Source organism: Moschus berezovskii, chromosome 7 (genome assembly GCF_049115385.1).
Source record: "Moschus berezovskii isolate FMDL1 chromosome 7, NW_MosBer_1.0, whole genome shotgun sequence".
NCBI classification, from domain to species: Eukaryota; Metazoa; Chordata; class Mammalia; order Artiodactyla; family Moschidae; genus Moschus; species Moschus berezovskii.
The window spans coordinates 36,017,533-36,039,161 of NC_142466.1; the positions used below are offsets into that span (position 1 = coordinate 36,017,533).

General features: G+C 36.7%; 1 protein-coding gene across 5 annotated transcripts in view; it reads left to right on the top strand.

The window, feature by feature from the left end:
* Positions 1-21,359, top strand: part of FREM1 (FRAS1 related extracellular matrix 1) — a 208,247-nt gene extending 186,888 nt beyond the window's left edge. For all 5 annotated transcript variants that reach the window (XM_055428202.2, XM_055428203.2, XM_088837897.1 and 2 more), the window contains 7 exons: positions 1,110-1,348; positions 2,018-2,065; positions 2,416-2,580; positions 2,765-2,893; positions 3,335-3,450; positions 10,149-10,234; positions 13,062-21,359. In XM_055428202.2, coding sequence (XP_055284177.2) covers positions 1,110-1,348; positions 2,018-2,065; positions 2,416-2,580; positions 2,765-2,893; positions 3,335-3,450; positions 10,149-10,234; positions 13,062-13,261 — 983 coding nt within the window. In that variant the 3' untranslated portion in view covers positions 13,262-21,359. The remainder of the gene's footprint in view (positions 1-1,109; positions 1,349-2,017; positions 2,066-2,415; positions 2,581-2,764; positions 2,894-3,334; positions 3,451-10,148; positions 10,235-13,061) is intronic.
* The last annotated feature ends 270 nt before the right edge of the window (positions 21,360-21,629 follow it).

Below are 21,629 nucleotides of genomic sequence, written 5' to 3' on the forward strand. Positions count from 1 at the left end.
CCTAAAATCTGAGCCCTCACTGTAGTGTGACCACGAAAATTCTGAGGGAGGAAGGAATGGGAGGAAAATAGATGTGAAAGGTGCAGCTGGCGTGGGGATTCAGGAGCAGCTGAAGAATATTAATGAATAACCTTGGGTTGCAGAGCCAAACAGGTCCTGGATGGTATATGCTAAAGAACAACCTGTGAACTAAATAAAGATCAGCCAAAGTCCTTGGTACGCTGACTTTTTCCTGCCAAATACCCTCTACTTATTCGTCTTTTTAGCATTTGACAAGTGTCCAGTTACAATGCTTAGTCTTACACTCCAATTTTTACACCCATCATGCCCTATGGGCCATATATTTTTCTTCGCTTAATTATCTCCACTTCTCTTTCTCATTCTATACTAAATATAGACACTTTCCTCTTTCCTTTACCATACTCATATTTCCACATCTCTTCGCACCACCTTGCTTCACCAAATTCTTTTTTTTTTCCAATAGACTTTTCTGGTCACATTAAGTACATAAATAGATGAAGTACACACTTGACACATGAAATATAAGGTATCCAAATGTGCCTTCTGGGTTTAGACTTTTTTCATACTAATCAGCAATATTTCTGATCAAAGGAGAGCCATTAAGTTTGACTGAATCTTTGTTCTAACAGTTGAATGCTCATCTGAATAACTGTTATCTGATTTCACTAACATCTTCCAACAATTCCAGTTTCTACCTATGGAGACTGGGGAGAGGGTGAACAAGTAAAAGTGTTTGTGGAATGATACTTAATCAGGGAATAAACCCAATAATATGGAGGAGTTCTGTTGATATGATATGAAGGCAGCCTATTTCCCAAGTAGATGGGATGATTATAAAATCACCACAATGATTTTCATCTGTGGTTTGTGAAATCAATTTCATGACTCATAATCACCCTGTAGACGTGCAGAAGGGCATAGCTTTCCTGTATGGAAACTGATGAAGAGTAAAGGGGTTTCTGGCAAATGTCAGCAAGACAACATCTATTGGGAAAATCATCCATCTGAATGTAATGACAAGCTTCATCTATGTGATCACTTACCTGTTTGTGTAAAATGAACTGACCTGCCATTTTGTGTGCCACCAGGGCAGTGCCATCCTTCATATGCCTTCAATCCAAACATGCCCAGTGCATGGGAGAAGGGCATTTGGCACCTGCTCTCCCCAGGGGCTTCCTCACCCACCACTTCTGGTTCCTTTCATCTGGAAAGAAGACCCCTTCCAGCTTCCAAGCAGCTAGCAGTCACCAGGGGTGACGCCCTGCGGGACTTTGGTTCTGAAGATCTTTCTCCAGTGAAGCTTAGGACCCGAGGGAATGGCAAAACAGTAAGGATGGGGACCTCCTGGGCTTTGATGTGTATAGTGCATATGAAAAGGATCAAAGGATCTTAATAAGTAATCTGAAATGCTGAGGAAGCTGTTTTGGTTCTCACAGTGATTGGGGGCCATAGAGATTCTCATGGTTCCTTGTATCGTGAAGTGGCTTTTGCATACAAACATCAGCATAGTTCATTAACTTGTACTGACTGAAGTGATAGATATTCTGACTCATCCATATGATTTCTGCTTTGGTTCCTTTTGTGATCAAGACAGATAGGGAATGACCCGTGGTCCTGAAAAAGAATGAGATTATTTGGGTGTGGAAACCATGGCTTTGAACTTACTAGCATAGCACTCTCACCAGGCATATACTCATGAGTAAGTGTGTGTGTGTGTGTGTGTGTGTGTGTTTCTTGGACCTCTGTGCACTATAGGTGTACCAAAAAAATAAGGATGTCTTTTCTAACTGGGACTAAGAATAGATGAGTCAACACTGATAAGTTATGATTAGTCCAGTGACTTTTGAAAATTCCAATTATTTGGGCCTGGAAAATCTTTTAAAAATATGTTTAGAAATTTTTAGTTACTAAAAAATCTTAATGGAAGGGTTTTGCCCTATTGCTAATTATTATTCAAGCCAATTTTTTTCCCATTAATTTCCTCTCTTGATTTCAGGTTCCTCCATCCTCTGTTTATAGAAATAGAGCAGACATCATCTATAACGTAAGCATATATGTGTAAGCAATGTGTGTTCTCAGTCACTCAGTCATGTCCAATTCTTTGCAACCCCCAGGCCTGCCAGGCTCCTCTGTCTGAGTCTGAGAGAACTGTTAAATTTTTTGTATTTATGGATGCAAAATATCTAGTGAAACTACCTTTTGTAACTTTTATATTTATATATTTTCCTTAAAATCTTGTCTGAATTTTGTTTAGAGGCTTGGGTGGTCAGGAAAAAATCCTTTTATCTCTTTATTTTGATCCAGTTTTTGGATTGCCTGTTTTTACAACAAATGTTTTTGTTTGCTGTCTTATTGTTTGTTTTGTCTTCATTGTTGTTTGCTGATTTCCTCAAGTATCATGGGATGATTTCCCTGAAACTGGAAGATGACAGCTCCCCAGCTCGCAGAAGGAAGGCCAACGTATCCATTATTAGTGAGCCCCCAAAGACAACCAAAGTGGCAGAACTGCCTCAAGCCGATAAGGAGGAATCCACAACCGGCTCACACTTCCCCAGACAGGTATGAAAATCTCTTCACTTCCTACTTACCTTGCAATAAGCTGTTTCCTGGGCCGAAAAACAGCCTTTAAGTTTGGGGATAGTTTACTCAGTTCAAACACTATTCAGCAAATGATGACCTAAAAGAGGTAACAGTGTGATCAATTTACAGGGTGTCAAATCTAAATTACCTTTCCTTCCCATAGGACCCATTGCCCTCATTCCCAAAGAACTGCACACTGGAATTAAAGGGACTCTTCCACTTTGAAGAAAGCCTCCAAAAACTGTACAAGTGTGATGGAATTGCCTGGAGATCCTGGAGCCCCCACACCAAGGTGGGACACAGGCCGAGCAGCCAGGCGCCTTTACTTGTAGCAAGTCCCATCAAAACCCAAGAGAGGGAGAGGAGGTGCCCTGTCCACTACTGTTTCGTCTGCCTGCCCTGTTATGCTTTGAGGTGAAGAGGAAAAGATGGCCAGTTGATGTTTTAAAAATCTCAAAACACAGTAGTTAAGCACTACAATTTAAAAAGAGGCTTACTTATTTTATTCAATTATTATAATGTTAAAGGTGTAAAATTAAAACATGGCTGACTTTACCAACGTGTCCCATAAGAAGCCATTGCATTTCTCAAAGTGGAGAATTGGAATTAGGGCTGACCTCCTTGCTAGTGACAAAATTATTTTCTTTAGAGGACTCACAGGATTCTCTATGTTGAAAATAGACTCTAGATTGTAAAGACCATTATGATGTGAGCATTGACAACTATTTTTCAGGAGGTGAAAAATAAATCCTGCCCAGCTGGGTGGCACCGTCATTCAGGCTACTGCCACTCCTTGATCACAGAGCAGAAAGGCACATGGACTGCTGCTGCCCAAGCTTGCAGGCAACAGTAAGAAACCCCATTTCTCATCTTGCTGATGTTTCTTTGCTAATGTTTCTGTTTTCTCAGGGAACTCTAGTGTTTCTTCATTCTTTCAAGTGCTGAGTGTCTAACATCTACCTGGCTTTGTTTCAGGAGCTTGGAGGGAGTTCTGTAGTTCAGAACAGATTTGGGCTGACCTTAATGATGTATGATAGCTCTTTTATGATAAACTGTGCCGATGTCACAGTTTTATTTTTTAGCCTCTCCATCTCAAACTTTTGAAGAAAGTCAGGAGATTCTCTGAGTCAGCAGCATGGCAGAGTCTATCATTTATTGATTAAATAGGAATCCCAGCCCACTGATTTGGAAATAGATAGCAATGAAAGATTTCATAGCACCAGGCCTATAACAGTATAAGAGGCATTGATGGTTATGAAACCAGACGGTTGGATAAACTGTGATTAGATAACAGAACACTCAATGAAAGATGACTTGTGGTCAAATGTTGACAAAATTTACCCATTTACTCTACAACATAGTCAGTCTCTGTGATTTTAGCCACTCTAATGGGTGCAAGGTGATGTTTTATTATGGTTTTAATAGATCCTAATGCTACTCCAGGAGAAGGCAATGGCAAGCCACTCCAGTACTCTTGCCTAGAAAATCCCATGGATGGAGGAGCCTGGTAGGCTGCAGTCTGTGGGGTCGCTAAGGGTCGGACACGACTGAGCGACTTCACTTTCACTTTTCACTTTCACACATTGGAGAAGAAAATGGCAACCCACTCCAGTGTTCTTGCCTGGAGAATCCCAGGGACGGGGGACCCTGGTGGGCTTCTGTCTATGGGGTCACACAGAGTACTCCAAAATTGCTGATTTATCCCTCTCCCTTTGCTGCTTTGATAACCATGAGTTTGTTTTCTGTGTCTGTGACTCTGTTTCTGTTGTATAAATAAGTTCATTTGTATTTTTTTTAGATTCCATATATATCTTTCCTTGACTTACTTCACTTAGTATGATCATCTCTAGGTCCATCCATGTTGCTATAATTGGCGTTATTTCATGCCTCTTTATGGCTGAATAATATTCTACCGTGTGTGTGTCTTAACCCATTAATCTGCTGATGGACATTTAGGTTGCTTCCATGTCTTTGTTTTTGTACATAGTGCTGCTGTGAACATTGGGTTATACGCATCTTTTCAAATTAGAGTTTTCTTCTTTTCCAGATATGCCCAAGAGCGGGATTGCTGGGTCATATGGTAACTCTAGTTTTAAATTTTTAACAAACCTCCGTACTGTTATCCAAAGTGGCTGCCCCAATTTACATTCCCACTAATAGTATAAGGGGGTTCCTTTTTCTCCCCACCCTCTCCAGCATTTATTAAATATAAGCTTTTTGATGCTGGTCATTCTAACCCATGTTAGGTGATACCTCATTGAGTCACATTTCACATAGCAACATTGAGCACCTTTCCATGTGCTTGTTGGCTATTTGTATGTCTTCTTTGGAGAAATGTCTATTTAGATCTTCTGCTCATTTTTGATTGGGTTGTTTGTTTTTGATATTGAGCAATATAAGCTGTTTTATATTTTGGGGATTAATCCACAGTCAGTAGCATTGTTCACAAATATTTTCTCCCATTCTGTAGGTTGTCTTTTCATTTTGTTTATGGTTTCCTTTGTGTGCAAAGGCTTTTAAATTAACTAGGTCCCATTTGTTTATTTTTGCTTTTGTTTCTGTTACTCTAGGAGACAGATTAAAAAAAATATTGCTGAGATTTATTTCAAAGAGTGTTCTGCTTGTGTTTTCCTCCATGATTTTAATAGTATCTCTTCTTAAATTTAGATCTTTAATCCATTTTGAGTTTATTTTTGTATATGATATTGAGAATGTTCTATTTTCATTCTTTTACATGTAGCTTTCTGTTTTCCCAGTACCACTTATTGAAGAGACTATCTTTTCTCCATTGTATATTCTTGTCTCATTTGTCATAGATTAATTGACCATAAGTGTGTGGGTTTATTTCTAGGTATTCTATCCTGTTGCATTGATCTATGTATCTGTTTTTGTGCCAGTACCATACTCCTTTGATTTCTGTAACTTTATATTATAGTCTGAAGTTAGGGTGTATCATTCCTCAAACTCCATTCTTCTTTCTCAGGATTGTTTTGGCTACTTGGAGTCTTTTGTGTCTCCACATATATTTAAAATTTTTTCATTCCAGTTCTACTAAAGATGCCACTGGTAATTTGATAGAGGTTGCACTGAATCTGCAGATTGTCTTGGGTACTATGGTCATTTTAACAATATTGATTCTTCCAACCTAAGAACACAGTATATCTTTCTACCTGTTTATCATCTTCAGTTTCCTTCATCAACACCTTATAGTTTTCTAAGTACAGGCTTTTTGCTTCATTAGATATCCCTAGGTATTTTATTCTTTCTGATGCAATAGTAAATGAGATTATTGCCTCAAATTCTCCTTCTGATATTTTGTTGTTAGTGTACAGAAATATAACAGATTTGGGCAATTAGATGGATCAATAAAATAAAAAATATATTAGGAGACTAATGCAGGGTTAGCAAAATGATGACATCAATAAGATTACCTTAAATTTCCATGGTTTCATAACAAATGTTTTTTGACACCAAAAATCTGGAAGATCATAATCTCAGAATAATCCATACATAGGTATTTTGTTCTGCAGTAAGCTATTATAAAATCTAGTATAAGAGTGATGGAAATTTTCTGTCTCCCCTATTAATTTAAGGGGATTGGTGAGCATATACAGCAAATCAAACATTATGTAGTAAGCAGTTTCAAGAATTAATTTTTTCATATCTTTGTGAAATTAATTTTGTAAACTGGTTTCAAGGAATTGCTTTAAACAATTGTACTGAGACCTTTTTTAGATGTAAAACTGAAAATATTTTCAGAACAAGAGAAAGTGTTTAGGGGGCAACTGGAGATTTTCCATCATATTTTAGAAAGTGACTCATTATGTATCTATCAGTAATATAAACTATTTAGAAGTGTATGTTATATATGTACCATATTGCCCCAGAAATTCAGGTGTCTATCAAATACCATTTCTGATGGTATTCCAAGGTGTATAAGAGGTAAAGAAAAAATATTTGCTATGAGATTTTTAAAATATCATAAAAATGCTTCAAATTTTCTAATTTTAAGTGAAGAATGGGTATAAATATTTGACCTGATGACTTTTGTATGATATTTCAATATGCATTTTATTTCAAAAGGACAAGAAGAATGATTATCCCAAGAACAGTTAAAAATAGTTAGAGGCATTTCAGAAAATATCTAGCAGCAGATTAAAAACAAGCAAAAAGATTTGCATTAGTCACTTTAAAAGGAACATATTTGAATGGCAAGGCCACCTCCTCAGTATTTTCTCTGAACCCCAAGACCTCCTCTGTCATTCAACATGTTTTCATTCATTCTATGGGCCTCTGCTTGCCTTCACCCATTACTTTTCAGGTTCATTTAGTCCTCTTCTTCTCTAACCTCTTTGCCTTAAACAATGAATATTCCCCTGGGAATTATCAGTTCTTTCTATGATGTAAAATTAATAGTTGCAATATTTTATAACTTGGCTATTTACTTTCTCATGAAAACTTTTTAGGAGATGGTTTTAGAGTCTATAATTAGAATTAATACACATCGGAGAAGGAAATGGCAAGCCACTCCAGTGTTCTTGCCTGGAGAATCCCAGTGACGGGGGAGCCTGGTGGGCTTCCGTCTATGGGGTCACACAGAGTCAGACACGACTGAAGTGACTTAGCAGCAGCAGCAGCAGTGTGTTTTTTAGATCTCAGGGACCATTTTCAATTTTGATTTATATTTCCTCAGGCTCCCTTGCTACCTGATGGTCTTTTACAGATGGTCATTTACAGCACACATGTTTCAAGAAGCACAGCAAATTTTACTTTATCCTTTGCCCCTAATCAGATTGGTAACTCAACTCAATCTTTATCTCCTTTCATCCCCATTGGTGTTTTATTATTTTTCTAGCCCAGAGGAACCAGACTCTGAGATTAGGTATTTCTTGAATTTACATATCATAATCTCATCTGCTCATTTCCTTAGGCAGTCACTGTACATTTGGTAATTCTATTATTATAGATCATTATCTCTGAAACCATTTTGGTTTCCCACAGGAGTGTCTGGAACCCCTGCTGACCTATCCTTAAAGAGCTGGTCTAAAATATATCTATATTTAATTAAAAAGTTCTAATGAAGTAGATGTTTATTTCTGTAACTGGAAAAATTCAGGTTTATATTTTTAATTCTACACTTTGAAAGCCTTCAGATTTCAGAGATGCCAAAAGATTTTTATTTGTATGTTTTTCTATATTTTATTTTTATATCTCTATAGTATATATGTATCTATATGGTTAATATTCTCACTTTTATTTGTATATGGGAATAAAAGGAAATGATTGACATTTTTATAAAATGAAAATGCCTAAATATTTATTTTTGTAAATAACTGTGACCTAACGTTTTACCTATTCTAAACACAGCTGTTTTCTCCTCTTGCTCTTCTCAGAGCATCAATAAAGAAAGCAAACTTATACTTGAGCAGCTAAAATGGATTTTGCAAAGTCTTATATTAAAGATAGTTTCAAGGCTCTTAAAGCAGAAGGAGGTGTTAAATATCCTTGAATAAAATCTATTTCTTCCTGATAAAGACTCAGGCTGAAGTTACATCCATAAGGAAATTGGGGACCAAGCAGAAAGTGGAACCCAGGTCTCCCACACTCTAATATATCACATTAATTGAAACAGCCCCTCAAACCCTCCCTTGGGCTATTTTTAGTATGCATTTCATATTCTGTGTTTTAAACCCTCAGCACATCAGAATTGCCATATTGGATCTGAGGGAGAGGGAAGAGAACTGGCTATCATGTCTGTTGTTAACAGTCAGAAGAAGCTGACAGTAAATAGAAATGTCAGAACCAAGTCACACGACCTGAATCTGGCACCGTGAGGACATTCAGAGATAGAAAAGTGCCTACATATCTCAGAAGCCCTAGGAGTCATCACTGCATTATACCACACTAAAGTACTGTATTAGTAGGAAAAATATCATTAAGAGATAAATTAGATTATGTTCACCATACATGATCTGGAAAAGCAGAGAAATGAATCTATAGCTTGGATAGTTGTAGGTAAAACGAAAAAAAAATTCATTTCAGCAATGTAAACTTGTGACAAGTATGTATTACTAATTATGTTTCTTGATTTTTAAAACATCAATAGATATTAACTAGGCAAGAAGATTGTGGTGATTTTTTCCCCCTTTTTGATTGTTGAAACTTTCTGTATCAGAAAAAGAAGAAAAGAAAAAAAAAATTATCTATTGGCTTTTTACTTAGAGTATTTTAAAGATTTTTAAATGAATACTGTTGGGGAATTGGTATCAAATATTGCTTATAGGAATAACTTAGCTAGCTGCAAAAATAATTCATAAAGAATTTTTATGCCTGTTAGTGTCTGTCACTAAAAAGACAAGATATAACAAATGCTGGCAAGGATGTGGAGAGAAGGAAACCCTTATGCACTGTTGGTAGGATTGTAAAATGGTACAGCCACCATGGAAGAGTATTGAGGCCCCTCAAAAGTTAAAAATAGAATTATGATATGATCCAGCAATTCCACTTCTGGGAATATGTCTAAAGGAAATGAAAATACTACGTTGAAAAGGTATCTGCACCCCCATGTTTATAACAGCATTTTTTTTTTTTTTTACAAAGTGAAGACATGGAAACAATGTAAGTGTCCATCAACAGATGAATCAAATTTGTGGTTATAAGAAGTGAGGAATTTGGGGTGGGAGAGTTGGATGAAGGTAATCAAAAGATATAAACTCCCAGTTATAAGATAAAGAACGTGGCTGTGATGTGTAACATGATTATTGTGTGGTAGATGTGAAAGGTGTTAAGAGTAAATTCTGAGAATTCTCATCATAAGGAAAAAACATTTTTTCTTTTTTTGGTAACTATATGAAATGGGTACTAACTAAATTTACTGTGGTAATCAAATTTCACAGTTTATGTAAGTCAAGGCACTATGCTGTAAACTTTAAACATATAAAAAATACAATTATATTTTGGAGAAAATGTCTACATGTATTTGTAAGAATAGGTGCTTTAATTTCTTCATAACAAACTTGACAGTGAGGCTGAGTTCCTTTCCCTGAATAGGGTGAAAAAGAGTCACATATATTTGGGCATTTGACTAAACACATCAAGCTCAAAATGTTGGCTTCCAATAATTTTATCTGGTAGTTTGGGTTACCTTACTAATCAAATTAGCCAGGTAATTGCCGAATTTATGCAATTTAGAGAGAAACTTCCCATGAGAGGGGTCATTTTTTTGACATTAAGTAATTATATAAGTAAACAGCTGCTGAGTTTCTGAAAAGAATTTTGTGCTTTAAAGCCCAGATATTATAATACAGTATCACGTCTTTGCTGTTATCTACCCCACCCTGTGACTTAGCATGGATGCAAGCACCCCCTCCCTGACAGATACTCATTAATAAAAAAAAAAAATGGAGTATTAAAATCTTGGAAAGTTCTTTCTACATATATACCAGTTTTCTAGTTTGAACTAGCTTTGATTTCCATTATACATCTCACGTCAGCAGAAATGCTGAACTCCCTGTCACTGATGCTCTGATTTTTCTGTTTGCACTTAGTCACCAGGGCAGCCTTGTAACTGTCATCTCCAGGCAGCACATGCGATGGCTTTGGGACATCAGTGGAAGAAAGCCCTTTTGGATAGGCAAGTATCTGTGTTACCCTGAGGAGGAAGGCAAGACCACGAACAGAATGTCTCCCTTCCATGGGTCAAATAATTGTGGTTTACAATAATAAGCAATGGTTAGATGGTTGGACAGTCTATCTTTTAAAACTCATAAATGTTATTTTTAAAGGCAAACAATTTAAAATAGTTGTAAATAGGGAATGGTTTAATAAATTATAATATAGCCATATGAAAGAATGTTAAAGACATGACAGTGCCTTATGTTTATCGATTCATTCAGTAATGGATGTATATTATATATGAAATATGTAATGCACTGCATTTGTGGCAAGGTACTAAGTGAAAGTCTACAGCCATATGAAGTATAAAATAATTTAGAATCAAAAAGTATATATACAAGTGATATATTACATATAATATATACCTATCAGTTCAGTTCAGTTGCTCAGTCGTGTCCGACTCTTTGCTACCCCATGAATCGCAGCACGCCAGGCCTCCCTGTCCATTACCAACTCCCAGAGTTCACTCAAACTCATGTCCATGGAGTTGATGATGCCATCCAACCATCTCATCCTCTGTCGTCCCCTTCTCCTGCCCTCAATCTTTCCCAGCATCAGGGTCTTTTCCAGTGAGTCAGCCCTTCGCATCAGGTGGCCAAAGTATTGGAGTTTCAGCCTCAACATCAGTCTTTCCAATGAACACCCAGGACTGATATCCTTTAGGATGGAATGGTTGGATTTCCTTGCAATCCAAGGGACTCTCAAGAGTCTTCTCCAACACCACAGTTCAAAAGCATTAATTCTTTGGCACTCAGGTTTCTTTATAGTCTAACTCTCACATCTATACATGACCACTGGAAAAACCATAGCCTTGACTAGATGGACGTTGGTTGGCAAAGTAATGTCTCTGCTTTTTAATGTGCTGTCTAGGTTGGTCATAACATTCATTTCAAGGAGTAATTGTCTTTTAATTTCATGGCTGCAATTGCCATCTGCAGTGATTTTGGAGCCCAGAAAAATAAAGTCAGCCACTGTTTCCACTGTTTCCCCATCTATCTGCCATGAAGTGAATATGTATTGACATAAAAAGAAATAAGCCAAAGAGTTAGAAATATTTTTAATCTCTGGTTATGAATTATAGCTAATCCTAATTTTATCCTTTTTTCCTAAAGTTTTAATATTTTCTACAATTTTAACAGTAATCACAAATCTTTTCAAGCCACTTTAGAAACAGAATTCTCAGGATGTACTAAAGTAAATATTCTCACCATCTCTTCAAGATACTGTATTTAAGGAAATAATAGTAAACCCACTCGATTCTTAAAATCTCTGTGATACTCAGTCAGTGTGTAATTCTCAAGTCATCTGAGAGTATTAAGTGAAGGCTGGAAGATAAATTTTCTCTATGTCCACAGTGACTGATGTCAAGTTTCTAATCCCACAAAGTTTTGGGGCGTAGCATCACCTGATCAATAATTCACAGAAACAATCCAGAAGGAGACAAGTCATTCCCAGCCAAGAGTACTTCATTTTATTCTACCCCAAAATATCAAATGAGAAGCAATGGGGAGAAGGTTACATGCTGCATAACAAACCATTTTCACAGTCAAATTTGGTTTGTGAGCTGCCAGGTAATCCTATTGCACAGGATTCTTTTTTTTATTCTATTATTTTTATCTCTGTTCTAAAAGAGAGTGAGAAGGGGAAATTTTTTTTTAATTATTTTTAAATTGGAGTGTAATTGCTTTACAATGTTGTGTTAGTTTCTGCTGTACAACAGCATGAATCAGCTGTGTGTATACATCCCCTCCCTCTTGAGGGACCACCCATTTTACCCATCTAGATCATCATCGAGCTTTGGTCTGAGCTCCCGGTATTATAGCAGCTCCCCACTAGCTAGCTATTTCATACATGGTAGTATATATGCAGGGGCTTCCCTAATAGCCCAGTGGTAAAGAATTTACCTATAAATGCAGGAGACCCAGGTTTGATCCCTGGGTTGGGACGATCCCCTGGAGGAGGGCATGGCAACCACTCCCGTACTCTTGCCTGGAGAATTCCATGCCCAGAGGAGCCTAGCAGGCTACAGTCCCATAGGGTCGCAAAGAGTTGGACACAACTGAGCAACTAAGCATAGCACAGAACGCAGCACAGTATATATACATCAAATGCTACTCTCTCATTCATCCCAGGAATGCTTCCTTAAGAAAACTTTTAAGAGCTTTGTAACATTGAAGTGTAATTTAAAAAAAAAATTGTCAGTGGGAGTAGAGAGGCAAATTGAGAAAAGCTGCTTTTTATTAGAACTGTAGCAGATTAAAAAAAAAATCTTAAGGCTCCAGACTAAAAATAATACTTCATAAGCTACTTTCAAATATGATACCCAAGAATCACAAAGAAGATAAATAGACAGGAGTGTATCTGTTTCCCTGTGACTGGTACTCTGTCTGTAGGAAGTATGAATAATAAGTGCCGTTTATTAACACTTCTATGTCATGAGCTTTATGTGCATTATCTTATTTAATCCTCAACATAGAGCTAGTTCTACTTAGATATACATTTCTGAGATGAGAAAACCAATGCTTGGAGAACTCAGAGAGGTTAAATAACCTGCCCAGATATGTTCACCTAGAAAGTGGTGAAGCTAGGATTTGGATTCCTACCTGGCCTTAAACCAAAGCCTCATAGTCTCAGGGTGTCTTATAGGATTCCTAGGTCCTAGTCCATGCTTTAGAATGTAGGCTCACAATTGCATGTGATTACTGAGCTTAGAACAGTGGGTTGATATGATATCCAGTTGTAAATGTAATAAAAATCATTTGGCACCCTTCTTTGGTTCATGTCAGGTTTGAATGACCAAGTGAGTGCTGGCCACTGGGAGTGGATTGGCGGTGAACCTGTGACCTTCACCAATTGGAGGAGAGGGCCCCCGCAACGTGCAAGGCATGGCAAGGACTGTGTTTTGGTTCAAAGGCCAGGAAAATGGCACGTGAAGGACTGTAGGAAGGGAAAATCTCACAATTATGTGTGCTCCAGGAAACTCTAACTGGCCCTACAAGTATACACTTGGGATGCTTTTATCTATTTATTTCCAGGATTTGTGCATATTACTTAATAGAAATGATGTGGTACATTTCTTCTATCAAAGTGTTTGAAGGATTCTATCTAGTAAAGAAAAACAGTAGTTCCAGGAAGATTGATAAATAAATGTTTCTTAGAGGAAAAGATAAATTTTTTGCATCTCAGTACATTTTGAAATAAATCCTCAAGGTATTATGTGGTACAAAATTTGATTATTCTGGAGACATTGTATTTCAGTCAACAGTAATTTCATGGTCCTTGGATTTTTTCCCCCAATACTTCAAATGAATACATTCTGAAATCTATATTGCAGGTGCTTCCACCACTTCCATCTGAGTGAGGCTTACCCTGCCAGTTCATTAAATCAAGGTTGAACTGCAAAGGGTTGCTTTGTCCCTTTGGAGTCCTTTCAAATGTGAAAGCTGAGAGGTTGTGGATAAAAAGGAGAATTCTCTGTGGTGAAAAAGGCAGGCTTTAGATGGAAGAATCTGGCAGATGGAAGTTCATCTGCAAAGCTGTAGTTCAGGTAAGACTTCAGGGGCTACCTGTCCTTCAGAAGTCTACCCATCACTTCCCTTGAGACAGAGCTCCTTTTCCAGTAAGATGGTTGTGCCATTCTAAAGCAAATAAGTGGGTTTCCCCAGCTTTACAGAATCAGGAGACATCTGAAGCAACACGAGCCTCTGTTCATTCGTGCTTATAGCACTGAGTAGCATTTCTCAAGGACATTTGGAATAAAAAGCATATATGGATGATGGTTAACATATGGAAGAAAAATATGGCTTCCTCAAAAGTGTCCCAATGAACTATGCAGATGAACAAAGAAAAATAGTACTAAAAACAGAGTCCTTGAAAGTCTATATTCTCAGAAAGGATTTTGATATAATTCTGAGCCCTTAAATATTTAATATGTGTAGAATTGCCATGTTAACCTGATCCTTTAATGAAAAGGTACCTTATTAATTTATAATGGCAGCTGAGTGAAACATTTTTGTAGCAGTAAAGTATGTTGTAGCCTTACAAGAACTCCCTTCTGAAATCCAGGCTTAATTACAGGAAATTAGAAATTTATTTTTGAAACATTTACTCACAATTTTCCTCTTTTTCATAATCCCTGAAAAATATGGTTGTGTCCCATGTTACTTGCTATTATGAGTACCAGAGTCACTTCAAAATCAAAACAGGGCTACAAAGTAGATCAAAGTTTTGGTGCAGACTTTATTACAATAGTACCTTGAGAGAAACTAAAAATGACTGAAGAAATTCAGTCTCATTTTTTGGATATAAAGCACAACAAGCTTGTTTTATTTGTACATTTTTGTCAAGATTTTGGCTAATAGAAATATTAACAAAGACAGATTGGAATGAGATTTAGACATTCTACCTCTTATAAAATTCCAACATCAGTGTGGAGTCAGGAGGCTCCTTACCTTAGATATCACAAGTAGCATCTGAATTGCTCTGATTTAGAGGTCTTCCATATGACACAAGCAGTTTCTGGTGTTGAATCAGAAGGTGTAAACCCATTCTCTGTATCAGTTGATGTCCCTTCGGATCCATGGGCCTCTGAAATTTTGAAAGATGGGATGATGAATAAAGAAATGAGGAGTTGTTTACCTGAAGGATTGTATCCTAGGATGGAAAGTAAATGGTCAAGGAATGAGGAATTCTAGATATGTATTGACTGGAAATCCAGAACCATGGCAACTGTGTAAACCTAGTCAGCATGGTAGGTTTTATTATACATTTCTGCCAGGTCAGTGATATTAAAATGTAATTGCAAATGGTAGCACAAAGAGAGAATGCTTTGATTTTTATAGCAACTAAAAGAAATACTAGAAGAACGTTTAAATTATTCCTGGTCATGAAAACATTAATCAAGTGGTAAAATCCAACTCATTGGAAGAAGGTATGAATAAAAATTCAAGCAAGTGTGGGTGCTAAGCAGTATGTGGGGGCATGACCTTCATCTCCTCATGACTGGGCTTTGACTGATGGGGGAGTAGTAGTAACGATCGTCATGGTTCTCTCCACCTTGATTGGTTATTGTCTTCCTTTAGGTTATGGTGGGAGTGGGAAGGAAGGAAATGGAGTAGTGGTATTGATAGAATGGGAAAGGGAGATTATAGATAAGGGGAGAGTGGAGAGAAGGATTGAATAGGAAGAGATGGGAGTTGACTGGTAGCTAAGAAAGAGAGCATCAGAAAGGACTTGAATGCCACCCAGCTCTTCTCTCCAGACTTGAATACTGACTCAGGAAAAGTCACATGTAATCCAAGGGCATTAACCCAGCTCAATAATGTGTAGCTTTTCAGAATCTTGTGACTGTTGGTCTTTAACAAAACATACATGTGTGTAGTATATATCTGCTAAACATAAACTCAAAAAACATATGACAGTTATTCCATTTTCTTCCAAGGGGGTGGTAAAAATGAACCAGGTGACATTTATTTACATTTTTTTTGGTTTATTTTTAAGACAGCCAAAAAGAATATGCACATATTTAAACTATGGTTCTGTATAATTTAAACCATATACTAGTGCTGATTAATTTCTGTGACAAAGCAGCATATTAATTGTACTGTACCTAGTGTTATACAAAAATTAATAAAATAAGCTATTTCTAGTTCTGAATTACTGTTCCTTTAGTGTTTAACATTTTATATTTATTTTATCCATTTAAGAAGAAATGGAGAAAAAAACTGAACATATATTTTTCATCCTTACTATTTAGTTCAGCCTTTCATTTTACAGCTTCCATCCATTTATCCCTCCATCCAGTAATCCATCCACCATCCATTCAACAAATATTGACTGAAGTGCCTGATACTGTTGTAGATACTGGATATATGTAGTGGATGAGATAGAAAGTTAAAGTATAAAAGCATGGTACTTATATGTAAATTTCTAATAGTTGTTTTTAAGCATGGAGCTTTTTTTAAAATAATATATATCAGGGGAAAAGTCACAGTGGAAGTCATTGATTGCATTATCCATTTTCAGAATTGGAGGGAAAGCCACACTGATACAAAGAGCTCAGACCATCTTTTGTTCTATTTCACAACTGATTAAGAAATTGGTGTGAACTTCCTGAACTTATAATCAGGTCAAGGTGTTATTGATAACAGCTGTTTCAAATTTCCTGTCTTCAGATCAGGTTAGGAGCAAAAGATTTCAAATCTAGCTAATTAATTTTGTAACAATTATTTTTTCCAAAGAGACAAGCAGTGTGTGTCTCTATGTCTTCGAGATTCCTGGAGTAACAGGAATAAGGAAGAGAGATCTTTGATGTCATCTCCTCTAATATTATACAGCAGAAAGCACAGAAGTCCTCAGAAGTTAAAGTGAGAAGAAATCAGCACCAGAGAGCTACAGTCTTCCAAATAATTATTCCATATGTTTATTATCACTGTGAGCAAATGGTTTATTATATTCCAGTAAAATACCTTTCAATGGTGAGTATTATGAGGTTCACCATATACCTAAAAACATTTTTCTAAGTAAAAGAAGATGGACACAAAAGGCCACATATTGACTGATTCCCTTTATATGAAATGTCCAGTTTAGGCAGAGGATCAGTGGAAGGGGAAATTGGAACTAACTGCTTTTGGGAACAGGGTTCCTTTCTGAAGGAATGGAAGTGCTCTGGAATTAGATGGTGGTGATGATGGTTGCACAATACAGTGAATACGCTAAAAACCACTGAAGTGCACACTTTAAAATGGTGAATTGTGTGTTACAGGAAGCATATCTCAATAAAAAAGGCTATTAAAAATCACCACATAAAAATGTATTTTAGAAAACTATAAATGGGTTGATGTATTAGCTGTATGTTTATGCAATTCATCCAAGATACTTTTTCCAGTCTTTGCCCCCGGTCTGTCTCAGTTTTTTGTTTATTTGTTAATACAGTAGGTTAAGGGAAAGAAAACGCTGATTTGACAGAGTTTTAAATTTACAGTGCTGCTTTATTGATCTTCCTCCTCTTTCCCCCCATTAATCATGGGAGAACAGTTATTGATGGCGGCATGTGTCTGGACGCTTATAATATCCAGAATGCCTTGATTTTCTTAAAATTAATTTTATAAGTCTTTAGAACAGGATTGTGCAGGAAATGAATATACTGTCCTCATAACTTACACATATAACTGTTCATTTTGAGCAGTTTTTATGGGTCTTATATATTCTGCTAGGCAATAAAATTTAGTTTATCTTAAGACAGAAAGGAACAAAAATCAACTGACACTTCCATTAAAGGCCTTATGGTAACCTGCAATACTTTTTCTGAGCGATGAAGTATATGAGTTCACCTTTTGCTTCTATTCCCATCTGTATTTTTGCTTCCCAAAGGCAATCAATCCCAACTTACCCTACAGAAAAAAAATGGAAAAAAGATACATTGTCCTAAAACTAGTCGAAGGAAAGCTGGAGTGGCTATGCTATCAGAGTAAATTTTAGAGCAAAGTATATTATCAAGGATAAAAACTTACCATTTGAAGGAGACAATAAATCAAGAAGACATATTTATGCATCTAATAACTAAGTTAAAAATACATGAAGCAAAAACAGAGAACTGTGAGGAGGAATAGACAAAATCTCTAATTATAGTCAGTAATGTTAATACCCCTCTCTCAAGGATCGATAGAACAAGTAGGCAGGAAATCAGTAAGGTTGTAAAAGTATGGACACTGTTAACCAAATTAACCTCATAGACATTTATCGAACACTCCACCCCAAAACAGCAGAATATACATTTTTTTCAAATCCTCAGGGAACATATACCAGGGCAGGCCATATTCTGGGACATAAAATGAGTCTCAGTAAATTTAAAAAAATTCAAGTCAACAGCAAAATTCTGTAAAGCAATTATCCTTCAATAAAAAATAAATTAATTAAAAAAAATTCAAGTCATACAAAGTATGTTCACTGGCGACAATGGAATTAAACGAGAAATCAATAACAGAAATATCTCTGGAAAACCCTTAAGTGTTTGGAAACTAAATTATAGACTTTAATACAGGAAGTAAAGAAGAAATCAAAGAGGAAATTAGAAAGTATGGTAAACTGAATAAAAATGGAAACACATCAAAGTTTGTAGGATACTATTAAAGCAGTACTTATGGGGAATTTTATAGCACTAAATGCCTATATTAGAAAGGAAGAAAGTATTAGCCTCAGCTTCCACTTTGAGAAGATAGAAGACAAAAGTAAGGAAATGAAAAATATCAGAACAGAAGCCAGTGAAATAGAAAACACAAATCAGTAGGAGAAAATCAGTGAACCCCAAAATTGCTTTTTTGGGAATATTGATGAAGCTGGTAAATCCCTAACCAGACTGATGAGGAAAAGATGAGAAGAGGACACAGAAGGCTAATATCAGGAGTGAGAAGCAACATCAGGTGATAGCACTCACTACGTATTCTACAGCTGCTACAAGAAAAATGAGGGGCTGTCACGAACAACTGGTATCAACTTAAATGGTCAAATTCCATAAAAGAGACAAACTCAAATCTCAATCAAGAAAAAATAGGTAACTTGAGAAAACTCTAAAACTATTGCGGAAGCTGAATTTGTAGTTTCTTACCAAGAAAATTCCAGGCTCAGATAGCTTTACTATTGAATTCTACAAATATTTAAGAAAGAAAGAGTTCCAAATCTACAAAAGTCAGAAAACCGCAGAGGGAAGAGTATTTTCTGATTCCTTCTCTAAGGCCAATGTTACTGTGACAAGCAAACCATACAACAATATTATAAGAAGATATCCCTCATGAATATAGATGGAAAACTCCAAAAAACTTTTTCGCCAATTAAAATCCAAGAATGCATATAAAAGGATAATACATCCTACCCAAAACATTGTTTAAAAAAAATGATAGGCTATGGACTCAGAGAAAATATTTACTATGCATATATCTGATAAAGACTTGTGTGCAAACTCTATTTTTTAAAACTCCAGTATATAGAATATAAGAATAAAGAGGTAGAATATTTGAACAGATACTTTACCAAAGAGAATACATGGATGAAAAATTACATGAAAATATGTTTTCCTGTGAAGAAAGCTGATCGCCGAAGAATTGATGCTTTTGAACTGTGGTGTTGGAGAAGACTCTTGAGAGTCCCTCATACCGAAAGGAGATCCAACCAGTCCATTCTAAGGGAGATCGATCCTGGGTGTTCTTTGGAAGGACTGATGCTAAAGCTGAAACTGCAATACTTTAGCCACCTCATGCGACGAGTTGACTCACTGGAAAAGACTCTGATGCTGGGAAAGGTTGGGGGCGGGAGGAGAAGGGGACGATGGAGAATGAGATGGCTGGATGGCATCACCGACTCTGTGGACATGAGTTTGAGTGAACTCCGGGAGTTGGTGATGGACAGGGCTGGGGTGCTGCGATTCATGGCGTCGCGGAGAGTCGGACATGACTGAGCGACTGAACTGAACTGAACTGATTAATTAGTCATTAAGGGATTACAAACTAAAGTCACAATAAGATAATACTACTCTCTACTAGAATAGCTAAAATTAAAGAGGCTGACTGTACTATGTGTTGAAGGAACTGGAGCTCTCATACATTGCCGGTGGAAATATAAAGTAGCCCAACAACATTGGAAAGAAATTTGGTGGTTTCTTCAAAAGTTAAACATGTATATGATCCAACCAGTCCACTCCTAGGTATTTATCCAAGAGAGAAAAATGCATATCTCCATTGAAAGACTTGTACATAAATATTCATAGTAGCTTTATTTGTAACAGCCAGAATTGTCAACAATCATCTATTATCATATGAATGGATAAATAAATTATAGCATATCCCTATAATGAAATACTATGCGGGAGTAAAGCAAATGAGAACTTTCTACAACATGGATAATTGTTAAAATATTTATGCTGAGTGAAAGAAGCCTGACAACAAGAGGATACATAGTGCATGTGTACTCCACTACCAGAAAATTCTGGAACATGCAACATAATCTATGTTGCCAAAAAGTGAGTGAGATGTTATCTGGAAGCGACCGAGGAGGACAGGAAAGGACAGAGGAAAGGATTGCCAAGGGGCACAAAGAAAGTTTAGCAGGGGATGGATGTGCTCACTTGTTTGATTGTAGTGATAGTTTTACAGATACACGCATATATACATATCCAGCCTGCCAATTTGGGAGATATAAGAGACTCGAGTTCGATCCCTAGGTTGGGAAGACTGGAGAATCCCATGGACAGAGGAGTCTAGAGTCTAGTAGACTCCTCTGTCTGGTAGACTGTGCAACCGCACACAGTCAGACACAACTGAAGTGACTTAGCACATCGGCATCCACACATATATATATATGTATGTGTCAAAATCTGTCCAACCATACACTTTAAATACATCTTGTTTATTGTATCTCATTTGTTCTTCAATAAAGCTATTTAGAGAAATAAAGCAATGAAATAATGTCTACAACATCATGGAAAAGTTTCAAAAGAAAAGGAAGGCTATTTGAATTGTTCAGTTGCGAAGTTGTGTCCAACTCTTTGTGACCCCATGAACTGCAGCATGCCAGGCTTCCCTGTCCTTCACTATCTCCCAAAGATATCTACTTCAGGGCAATAAAAATTGGAACAAATTTATATGATTTAAATGTCCAACAACAGAAGAATGCTTAATGGAATATTCTATTGCCTCCATTAAAATGATAATTCTATTGTACAAGGTTAATTTTAAGTAGCAGAGTTTAAAATACTGTGTGCACAAGTTTAATAGCCATATAACAATAGGGAAACTGACAAGGGAGAAAAGCTTGATATAGTTTTGCATCTCAATCCCACAACTGCCTAGCTATGGATTCTAAACTTAGGTTTCTCATCTAGAAAGTGGAGGTAAAAATAACTTTCTAAAGAAATTGTTGAGTGAATTAAGTGTGAAACTATGAAGAATATGCCTGCATCATAGTAGGCATTCAATAAAACACATCTTTGTAAAAGTTGAAGAGCTATAAGTGTGTGTTTGTTTGTGCGTGTGTGCAATGCACAGTACTTGGAAGAGGGTGACAATTTCAAACAGTGTTGTCCCGACCAGTAAACAGGGGAGGAGGGGTAGGGGTGGGACAGCTGGGGTTTTGAAGTTCCATATTACCAGTGAGAGCCTTCCCATGTATTAGGACACTTGGTTGAACATAGAGGTGTTTCCAGCTGTTGGAAGAACCTAGAAGACTGATTTCTTTTTAAAACTCCAGTATGCCTTGCTTTCATGCATGATCTTTTATAAAAAATTGGGATATAATTGCTTTGCAATGTTGTGCTAGTTTCTTCTGTACAATTAAGTGAATCACCCATATGTATACATATAATC